This window comes from Colossoma macropomum, unplaced genomic scaffold, assembly GCF_904425465.1.
Source record: "Colossoma macropomum unplaced genomic scaffold, Colossoma_macropomum, whole genome shotgun sequence".
NCBI classification, from domain to species: domain Eukaryota; kingdom Metazoa; phylum Chordata; class Actinopteri; order Characiformes; family Serrasalmidae; genus Colossoma; species Colossoma macropomum.
The window spans coordinates 7,546,350-7,557,250 of record NW_023494802.1 but is presented as its reverse complement, the minus strand read 5'-3'; the positions used below and the strand labels follow the sequence as shown (position 1 = coordinate 7,557,250).

The following is a 10,901-nucleotide window of genomic DNA, read 5'->3' as shown; positions in this document are numbered from 1 at the left end:
AACCAAAAAAATGATGTTTTGTTAATTTTCTAAGTGAATTTAACACATCCTCTACAATTAATGGAAATATGGTATATTTCTTCCAATTTTAGTACACAATTTTTATGAATTTGTTTAACATATTGAATCAAACGTACCATAACCATTGCACAGGCCACATTGTTATCACTGGTTTCCTTTTTCCAATACATTTAATTGAGAAAACAATATTTCTAAAAATAATTGTGCATCAAAATGTGCAGACATGCTATATATGTATATATGTGTATGTATATATACACATATATACATACACACACATACATACACACAAGGGTTCTTTAGTAAAGAAAATTGTTCTGTATAGAACCATGAACATTCAAAGAACCCTTTGTTTATAATTAGAACCAATTTGAAAAGGGTTCTTCTATTGCTATGGTGTCAAGCTTGTCACAATAGCAGAACCCTTTTTGGTGCTATATAGAACCATGTAGAGCACATTCTCCATCAATCTGAAGAACCATTTCACAATGCCTTTAATCATGCAAAGGGTTCTTTGAGTGCTTATGGTTCTATATAGAACCATTTTCTTTCTTCTCTTCTAGCCCCCCAACCCCCATCCGCAGGGCACGAGGGGCCACTGAATGGTTTGATGAGTGAAAATCATGTACATTGTATGCCAGATCTCCACCCAGTTGAACACCTATGGGGGATTTTGTACTAACATTACACAGTGCTGTCCTCGAGCATCAGAACACCAACTGATGGAGGAATGCTGATCCGTCCGTCCAGCAGAAGGTTGTAGAATCCATGCCAAGGTGATTTGGTGCTGGTGGCCCAACACTTTGTTTTTGATTAAAGACATTTAGGCCTGACTAGACTACACAGCATTCTGAGCAGAGATTCCGCATTGAAAGGAAAAACAGTCCAGACCAGGAAGCTGTAACATGAAGCTTTGCGGAGCATTGTAACACACACTTCCAACAATAAATGGTCTTAAATGCTGGAGTTGAATCATAAATGATTTTAAACGCTGCTAATTCACCTTTTAGCCCTGAAGATTAGCTCGCACACATCAACTTTGCCTAGCTAGGTAGTAACTTAAGAAATGGCAAAGAAGAAAAAGATTTAAGACGAACATCGATAATTAGAGACGACTGGACCTATTTGCATTTATAATCACTCCAACTGGTTTCCTGATATGTTTAATCTGCAACGAGAAACTGTCAAACACTAAAAAGTCATTAAGTTGAAATCAGCTTCTTGTTTGAATTCTGTCTCTGCTTTACATTCTGGTGCCTTATGAACCATTTAAGGTGGAACGGGGAAATTCGAACAAGAAGCTGGTGAATGAAAAGCTGACTCTAGCCTCGTAAAAACCTGAACGCTGATAGACATTTTAGAAGAAAATATTCTACTTTTGAGAAATGTTTCCTGTCAGACATATGAGAAAAGCAGCTATAGCTGAGCTAAAGCTTAAAGCCGAGCAAAGTAAGTCTGTAAGCCTGCTGCCCAAAACCCGTTGGCTGTAGAAAAAAAGGAAATATATATATATATGTATATATATATATATATATAATATTTTGACTTTTCGTTTTTAGCCGTTGAGCTCCATTCACCCACATTCATTGAGGACTCGCTCGCGGGCGCCCTCTGCTGTTTGGCAGTCCCGTTTTTGATATAACGGGGGGGAAAAATCCAAGGTGGATTATTGTTGAAAGGACAAAATGTAGGGTGCTGACCCCTGGTCTAGGAGTATACTTAACCGAGCCATCAGTAATATGAAATCCAAAACAAAACAGACTATTATATTTAAAATGCATTTTATTTTCCTTTACAAGAAATAAAGCAGAGACAAAGAAAATGGAAGAGGGAAGGGAAGGGGGCAGCTGTATATAAAGTGATGCAACCTCTGGCGTCATCAAAAAATATGTACAATTCAAAATTATATCCATACAAAACATGCCACATACAATAAAAATGATCATTTATCTTCCTAAAAGTAGCTCTGCTGTACAGATGCAGCATCTTTTTTAAAAAGTAGGTTGGGTTAGATCAATCAGCAATCTATTCTTTATTAAATTAAAGGATATGCAGAGACCTTAAATTAAGATATTCTAACCGATCAGAAGGTAGGAGTTAGGCTAAAAATCCAGTGAGCGCCTGTGAGCTTTATAATCAACTTCCCTTGACAAGATACACACAACAGACAGAGTTCACCAATTCAGCTATTAGTCTCAAACTGACTTTCTAGGCAAAATCACTTCAGAGTGCAATTCTCTCTCTTGGGTAAGTACGGGGATATCGTTGAATATCAAAGTCATAGCATACACTGGCTATATTGCCATTTCACAAGTTATATAAACACGTTCACTTCTACAGGGAGGAAATAAAATAACATGACACTAAGCTCAAAAAACAGTATCTTCTCAGGACCTTCAAGAATTTCCATTTAGAGAATTTACTCATCAAATGGTAACCAATTCAAGGACAGGTTTCAGTATTTCAGGTATTTCACAAGCAGTAGCATAAATAATAGTAAAAGAAGAAATATATGTGAACAATATTACATAAATACACAAATGCTATGCACCATTCTACTGCTTTTTTTTCCAAAAATGACCGATTCGCTTGAAGTAATATTAAATCAGGACTACTTTCCAACATGAAGCCCATCTCAAATGTTGTCTCAATCACCTCAACCACTCATCCATATCATTGGTGAACACAAGATAACCAGCACACTATTTCTGTTAAACTGTATATGGTCTTATAGCAAAAAAATGCTAATAGAAAAAACAGGTAAATGCAAAAAACACTCTGATTCATATACATATCAAGATATTACTTCGTTTGCCATTTTACATATATTTATAGATATATACACATTTAATCTTTCTGATAAAATGATATCCAGTGGTTTTTTATTCCATCAATTTTATTTCTCTACAATTTTGATTTTATTGATTAAAAAGGAGTCGGATAAAGAGCTTTTGCCCTCCCCCATTATATACAGTTTGTACATTTTGCATTTCTTTTTACTGTGAGGTCATACATTTGGGGAGGAAGGAACAAAGTAGTACGCAGTTCGTGGAGACTTTGTTCGGCTCCCTTCTCTGAAGATTAACTTTTTTTTGTAGCTGTTTTTAAATTACTTTAATATCAAAGAAAAAAAAACAAATGCCCTTTTAAAGTCTTTCTCTGCCATTGTTTCAAGCCTCCAAAAGACAGTGCCAACAGGTATCACACCACAATACAGGGATTACGCACACCGACTGTGGTCAGGCAGAGAAAGGTTCACTACAGTAAAGTTTACAACAGTCCACTAAGTATTACAGAGAGGAAGAGGCATACGAACAGTTCTGGTTTGGAGTGATGAGCTCAAATGAAGACCTAATGAACATGGGCGATTAAAAACTAAGATGGAAAACAAGTCAAACATAATAGTAGTCTTGCATCACAATTATTGAAAGAGCCTGAAGCATCGATTGTTATTTCGGTTGAGTGTCACAAAACGTAATCGTCTTCCAACCGCCCCCATGATTTCACAATTCTGCTTCACTTCAAGGTTTTAAGCTAGGTGTTATTCGGCTATTCACGAAACTCACTGTCCTTAGCAATGTAAGAGTGGATTTGGTTGTGCGCTTGAAATAAAATTTGAAAGAAAAGAAAAGAGAAAAGAGAAATAAAAGCATGATCTCTAGATGCACTGAGGCAGACAGTAAGGAAAAATGGCTACATGAGATCTACAGTCGTTCAGACCAGGTGGCCTCCAAGACTTGGACACCCATTTGGTTTTTTGATTGCTCTGAATAATGCATGATCATATTGAAACTGTCATACAGGCTCTGTAGTTTGTATATTGATGAGTTGCAATGGCTCACTACTGTAAATAATAAGCAAAATAGATAGGAGCAAACCGGCTGCTCAAGTTTCCCTGCTTAACCGAGAAGGCAACTGCCATGAGAACACACTACCTTCCCCTTTCCACAGTAGCACTTAACAGTTTAATACAAAGCAGTCACTTCCCACAAACTCAATGAGGTAGACTGGGTCAACCGAACCCACCTTTAAACTCAATATAATAAAACATCTGGTGCCTTTGAGCCACAGGTCAAATAGTATTTAAACTTTATATTATCTTACATCTTGTCCACCATAGATACATAGATGCGATCTGAGCCACTCCAGGATTGTCTTGCCAATATCCATATTGTCAATCTTTACTGATGACTTGATGGGAGAGTGTTGTTCTGGGGTGACAGGTGGTAGGAAGAAAAAAAAAATAAAATAAAAAAAAAAACAAGGAAAAAAAAAGAAAGAAAAATCAAAAAGAGATATAGGTCCAAAGCTAAAGTGTATTAGTTCATTTCTGAGTACTTAAATGGCTTTAATCAAACTTTTCACTGAGTTCTACCCTAAGTGTATTGATATGATACAGAATCAGACATTTTGGTAGATGTAGAGAGGATTGATTCCAGCCAGAGTCAGCTTATTGGAGGGGAACAGTAGAGGAAGTAGGAAGGAGGTGCTTTTGGCAGAGGCGAGTTTAACAAGACTATTCAAAGCACACTTTCGAGCTCATTTGAAAAGGCTGTGGCTTCAAATTTTTACTCTCTTCAAAGCTTTGGCTCCTGATGTAAATAACAAAGTCTTCTCTTTCCACCGACGGAGAGTAAACGCTTTTCCCTCCTCTTGTTTCAGAACAGCTTATGATCTGGGTAAAAAGGTTAAATGAGGCTTTGGCGCAGACGTTATCTGGCACCAGGGCGCAAAAGGCGTGTCTCACGCTCTCGCACTCTCTCCCCGTTAGTTCATCCATTTTCGGCAATTCCAGGCTCCACAATGGCATGGGATCTTGTGCTGATCGTCCTCAAAGTCAAACTGATAGTCATATGTCAGCTTTTGTGCCATCAGGGGTAGCATAGGGAGGAAGACAGAGAAGGGTTTATTCAGAGAGATGTCAACCATTCAGTGAAGTTAATTTAGAGAAGAATCAACTCGTTGCTTACCTCCTCGCCCTTGGGGATTCTGCGGCTGGAAATGATGATGATCTTGTCCTCTTTGTCAAATGTCACAACCTCCGCAACGCAGTTGGGTGCACAGGAATGATTGACGTAGCTGGTAATGACAAACAGTTTGAGCAAGCAGTACAATGCAGCATACATCTGTAAACCCATGGCTCAGTTTAACTAAGGAGATTTGTCTTTCAGTTCACCTTATCCTTAATTTGAACAATTTCCTGCTGTTGTAACTCTAAAATTTCCTTCTTGATTTTCCACTTGGGCCACCAAATTGATAAATCAAGAATTTGTGGCCAGAATTATAGAAACATGTTTATAGCACAAACAATTTTTCTTCCACTCGACTCCAAATTTTTTAATTTGTATATTTTCGTAGCCATCATCCGATTCTTCTATTTTGCTACTAGCAGTAAAGCTGTATCTTAACATCCCAGGCTATAAAGAAATGCTCTAGAGTTCACTACTGCAGTAACATTAACAGTTACAGTTGGAGAGTTCTGACAAAATCTGTTTTGATGCAGCTGGTTCTATGTATGGCCAGGCTCTGTGGACAAGGGTAAAAACTATTTGTTTTGTTTTTAATAGTGGACATTTGTGTTCGTATGAAAATTCTGCATTCTTAGTGCCCAAAAAGTGAAATAATGTGACCAGGGGCACCTGCCTCAGCCTCAACAGTTTGCCAGAATTCACAATTTTATACTGTTCACATGTTTTCCTTCATCAATGTTCTTTTACTACAATACCCAGCATGCATTGTGCCAATGTGTCACTCAACCTCTGGGAATCCCCTCACAATGATAAACAAATCCTGACAAAACATCCTCTAACCTTTAAAATATATAATCAGAAGGGGCTTTAGGAGACGGGTACGCATGTTTAAAACATGTAGTAATGTTAACGTTTTTCATTTTGGCCAGAGTGTCTCTATCAATATTGCATGAACACACACATAACCTGTACCACTCCAACAATCGTTTGCCACAATAACAAAGGAGGAGACTGATGCACAAGAACAGCACAAAGAAGAAAAGTTGTACGCAGTAAGCATCTTACCGGGCAGGCCCGCCAGTGAGGGTAGCATCTATTACATGCTCGTTGTTGATGCGGAACATGTAGATCCCACGATTCTGATTTAGAACAATAACACAAACCACTCAGGTTATCAGGCAATAAGACACAAGATGCAAGACGTTCACCCACAAGCCCATATGTCCTCTTATTAATACAGTCATTTTTTCTATAACATACCTGCTCCTCATAGATCTTTTCCCGCCGGTTTGCCACCTCGTTACGAATGATGGTACCAATGTACTCAATAACCATAGTGTGTTTTTCAAGGTCTTTAGCTGCGTACAGACCCAGCCCCTGGATACGAGAGCGAGCCAGGTACACATTGTTCTTCCACTCAGTCTTCAAACGACGGTACTGAGAAGACTTGGAGTGAACAAACTGCTTGCTGTAGGGGGTGTTTATCTCCCCTGTGAATGTGCTCTGGTAGGCTTTAGACATACTTGTGCTGTTCAGGGTATGGGGCCTACAGAGACAAAAAAAAAAGTTTTAACTTAATATGGTGATCATTGGAAAATAGACCAAACACATGAATGATCACATTCTAGATTTATGTCCAACAGCGTACGGTGTGTGTCAGACTAAAGAACAATGTAAGCCTTACCGTTTGCAGTGTGTGAGAATCTTGGGCTCAGAGCGTGCACAACCAGTGGGATTAATCATGAGAGGAAGCTCCATAAGAGGATGACGGCCATATCTGAATGTGTAGTTCTGACAGTTCTCCACCCCTGGAAGCTATAAAGTAAAGAGATTTGTTAAATATTTATATGGTGATTTTTAACTTTTAAAAGTCGTTATCAGTAATGAACTGCCGAACTGTGTCGGAAACAACTTACCGACTCCGTTATGCGCATCACAGCATGGACAGTAAGCCCATACATCTCCTCTCCCTTCACATGGTCAGCAAAGAGCTTCAGCATAGCTGCATCTTCACGCAGCTTGGCAACCTTCTGCACAATCTTGTCCCAGATGCCTGAAAATTAAAAACAGAGCAGAATGGTGTTAGAGCTGTGGTCCTTCAGCTAAGAGATGTTTGGTTTTTAGATATGGTGTCACCATCTTCAGTCCATGTTAATAGATAGAAGTATGCCATTCAGTATTAGAAACCACTTAAGCAAGTTTAGTGGAGATTATTTAACAAGGAGACACTGCTGAGAATGAGGGGTGTAACGATGCATGAATGTAACACATGACAATAAATGCTAGTTTTCCACCAGAATGGCTCTTTAAACCAATATAGATCAAGACTTGTTCATGCTAACATGCTGATGGAATATAACTACAGCTACATACCATCTGGACTACTGTCCCGGAGATGCATGTCTTCCTGTCCAGGCTCCAGCACACGTACTTCAAACAAGGGCCTGCCATCCAGCTCACTAATGCGGCAGCGGTAGCGGCAACGGCGGTTTGGCACACGCGTGCTCCAGTAGATGCGTGTGGCCTCGTAACCCACAGGGAAGATGGCGGTGGGCGAGTGGAAGGCAGCCATCTGAGAGGGCAGGAGTTGACCCACAGCATGGAAGATGAGCCCGCCAACCCGGAACAGGTGTATGCGGTCGCCACGCTGAAGGATGCTGGCAATCTGCTTCACTTCATCTCGATCAATGTAGACTCGGCGAAAGACAGCGAAGCTGCTGAGCTCCTCCTCACTGGGGCCTTTCAGCTTGTGCTGGGTGCAGAGCATGGTTTTGTCTTTGAAGAACATGCAGCGTGCTCTGATGGCACAGGCAAAGTGGTAGACATTAGGGCAGCGTAGACGGTTGCAGCTGTTGGTGGCACCAGTCTTCTGGCAGCAAGCACAGCGTGTGCGTAAGCCACGCCGAAGGGCCACTTCCACATTGATGAGAGCACCACCTTGTGTCTCATAGACCTCAGTAGACCACAAGGCACAGTTAAGATGCACCCACAGATCTACGTCAATGTTAAGAAGACGAGCTGGGCCATCAGTGGCACCGTCGCCCTCCTCATGGCAAAAGCAGCACTTGCGCTTGTCTCGTGGAAGCTTGTCTGGTCTAAGTGTGATGCGCAGGCGCTCCATGAGTTCAGACACCTCCCGGCTGTTTTCCTTCTTGGAACTGCCCTTGCGGATGGTGATAACCAGATGAAGGCGCTTCCAGCGCACACCTTTCCATTTCTTCACTTTGGGACGTATCTCTTCTTCTAAGAGGGGCCTGCTGCGCTGTTTGATGGGTTTAGGACAGATCTCTATTGTTGGGGAATCCTGAGACACGGAGGCAGTGGAAGGAGCAGGATCTTCTTCCTCACATGGGGCAGCTGGAGGAGGTAGTAAGGCCACCTCAGATTCAGGTTCAGTCTTAATAGGAGAGCTCTGAGGAGGCTCACCTGGAGGCTCTGTCTTAACAGAAATGCATGGGATGGAGGGCGACTTGGGATGAGCTGAGAGCTCCGATTCAGGTTCTGTTTGAGTGTCAGTGTTTGGCTGAGTGACAGGTTCAGGTTCACCAAATGCAGATGGTGGAGGTGGTGGTGAAGGCGAAGGGGGTGGTGAGACCTCAACAGGAATAACGGGAAGATGTCGCACATCAAGGTCAGACACATTGGTCATGTAACAATGCTGAGCGGGCCGCTCCTCATGCTCAGGGTATTCCTGGAGGACAAAAAAAATAACAGTATTTTGTACAAAATTATTACAAAATAAATTACCCTTTTTGCATATATACAACTGTGGATTTAACAAAAAGTTAAACTAACCTGTTTTATGAGGGACAAAATGTCAACCTGCTTCTTTAAAGTACAGCCTGGCAAAGTGACATCAAACTGCCTGAGCCATTCTTCATCTTGGCTTGCAGATTGATCAGTCTTTACACATAAGGCTCCTGTATTACAAATGATGATGGAATTAAAACAACAAACAATGCAAATTCAGAGGTTTACTGGATTATAAAAAAACCAACAACAAAAAAATAAAAACAAAACAAACCAAACAAACCACAAACAGGCCAAACAAGTTGGGCCATTCACAAGTTTACAAAATATTTGCCCAGGAGCATCACAAGCAGAGGCAAAGGCACTGCAATTGTAAGGACATGGCCAAGACCAAAAACAGCCCAAATATTTAGCTTCTTTGAAGCAATACATTATTTGAACATGTATTATCTGGAATGTTTTACAGCCATCATATTGTAACTATGTACATAAATATAGTTTTGCTGTATCTGTAAATAGAGTAGGGGTGTAACTGTACACAGAAGTCACGGTTTAATTCATAGCACAGTTTGGACATCACAGTTTGGTACAATGGCAAAAAAGCAAAAAAAGTAAATCTTCAGCCTCACAGCTCATCAGGGGTCACGAGTTTTGTAGTTCTGAATCCTTGACAGACCAAATCATTTGGTGCTAGCTGCAGGGGAAGCCTATTTGGCAGAAGGATGCACTCTACATAGCAATGGTCCTTTAAATGGGACAAACCATCAGTCAGACGCCAATCAGCTCGAGCTAAGCAAGTCATTTGGTTCTGCATTATGTTCATCGATCTTTGCACATAGGCTACCGCATATTTTCTGTACAATTGCATGTACAGAACAATAACTACAGTACCATTACAGTTCAGTACGAATTCATGTACTGTTACACCCCTAAAACAGAGTACTATTTGTATTAAGGTGACCGCTATAGGCAACAGCAGTCACACTCACCAGTTCTACTACATATATGTAATCCTGTTAATGAAATTCAGATTTAGAATAATCCAGAATACCACATCCAAAATTCTCAATTTACTAGACAAAGCTACCTGGGCTGGAGGAGTCAGGTGCTTTCCCAGGGCCAACACCACCTGCTCTACCAGGACTCTGGGGGAAAGCCACCTCATAGGACCCTGGCATACGCATCTGTAGTAGTTGAGCAACTGCCACCATCACAGAATTCAGATTCTGTTGGAAAAACTTGGGTGAATACAATACGTTAACAGCTCTGTTAAGTGGATTCAGACAGTTTAAAGTTTAAATACCTTGGCTGCAGCTGTCGAGAGGGTAAAGGTAACGGACACTTCGTTACTCTTGGCTTTGTCCCAGGGATTTAAAGAGGAGCCAACCTTTCCCTCCACTGCATCAAAGGGTTTTGTCTCTGGAAAAGCTGAACATAGGGAGGGGGGAAAGAAAACAGCAATTAAGTCCATTACATATTATAAGCACAACAAAATCAACTTCAGAAAAAATTAACACAGAGAGAGCGGCATGGTTGGGAAGCGTACTAGGTATGGAAGAGCAAGGGATGATGGGTATGACAGGAGAAATGGCCCTTTCCTCCTCCTCTTCTTTGGGCTCCAGTAGATGAGGGAAACGTGATGTATCCTCTCCCAGTTGGCTCTCGGGCGATGATGCAGGTACAATGCTGTCTGGAGCATCACTGTCATCATCACTTTCCATCCTGAGAGCAAATAATTAAACAGATCACTTACATATTTATCCTATTACAGCATTTTTATGGGTGTGGAGTCAAGTTTTTATACGTAGCATACCTCACATCTTCATTCTGATTATGTGGAGGAGTGGGAAGCGCTGCTAGTATGTCCACACCCTTCACCTCATCAGGAGTAGAGTCTGAAGTCAACAGAAGTACTATTAAAGCATAATTTTGTTTATTTAAGCCAAGATGCATGTTTAACCCCATGTTGATATAAGATGCAGATATCAATACTTCAACGCCAACACATTTATAAAAAGTACAAATTGGGACTACACCCACCCAGATTAGCATTGTAACGAAATATAAAACTTACTGATATCAAGGTGCAAACAGTAAAATGAAGATACAGTGCCTATTTGAGCATAGTAGTGTTATGTAAACATTCTGCTTGTTCATTGT

General features: G+C 40.7%; 1 protein-coding gene across 5 annotated transcripts in view; it reads right to left on the bottom strand.

Annotated features, from left to right (window-relative positions):
* Positions 1-2,039: 2,039 nt before the first annotated feature.
* kmt2d (lysine (K)-specific methyltransferase 2D) overlaps positions 2,040-10,901 on the bottom strand; it is a 40,216-nt gene continuing 31,354 nt past the window's right edge. For all 5 annotated transcript variants that reach the window (XM_036592350.1, XM_036592355.1, XM_036592353.1 and 2 more), the window contains exons 43-54: positions 10,555-10,636; positions 10,288-10,463; positions 10,045-10,169; positions 9,829-9,967; positions 8,787-8,911; positions 7,365-8,682; positions 6,908-7,044; positions 6,676-6,806; positions 6,252-6,537; positions 6,057-6,130; positions 4,992-5,100; positions 2,040-4,881 (exon numbers count right to left, since the gene is read on the bottom strand). In XM_036592350.1, coding sequence (XP_036448243.1) covers positions 4,789-4,881; positions 4,992-5,100; positions 6,057-6,130; positions 6,252-6,537; positions 6,676-6,806; positions 6,908-7,044; positions 7,365-8,682; positions 8,787-8,911; positions 9,829-9,967; positions 10,045-10,169; positions 10,288-10,463; positions 10,555-10,636 — 2,795 coding nt within the window. In that variant the 3' untranslated portion in view covers positions 2,040-4,788. The remainder of the gene's footprint in view (positions 4,882-4,991; positions 5,101-6,056; positions 6,131-6,251; positions 6,538-6,675; positions 6,807-6,907; positions 7,045-7,364; positions 8,683-8,786; positions 8,912-9,828; positions 9,968-10,044; positions 10,170-10,287; positions 10,464-10,554; positions 10,637-10,901) is intronic.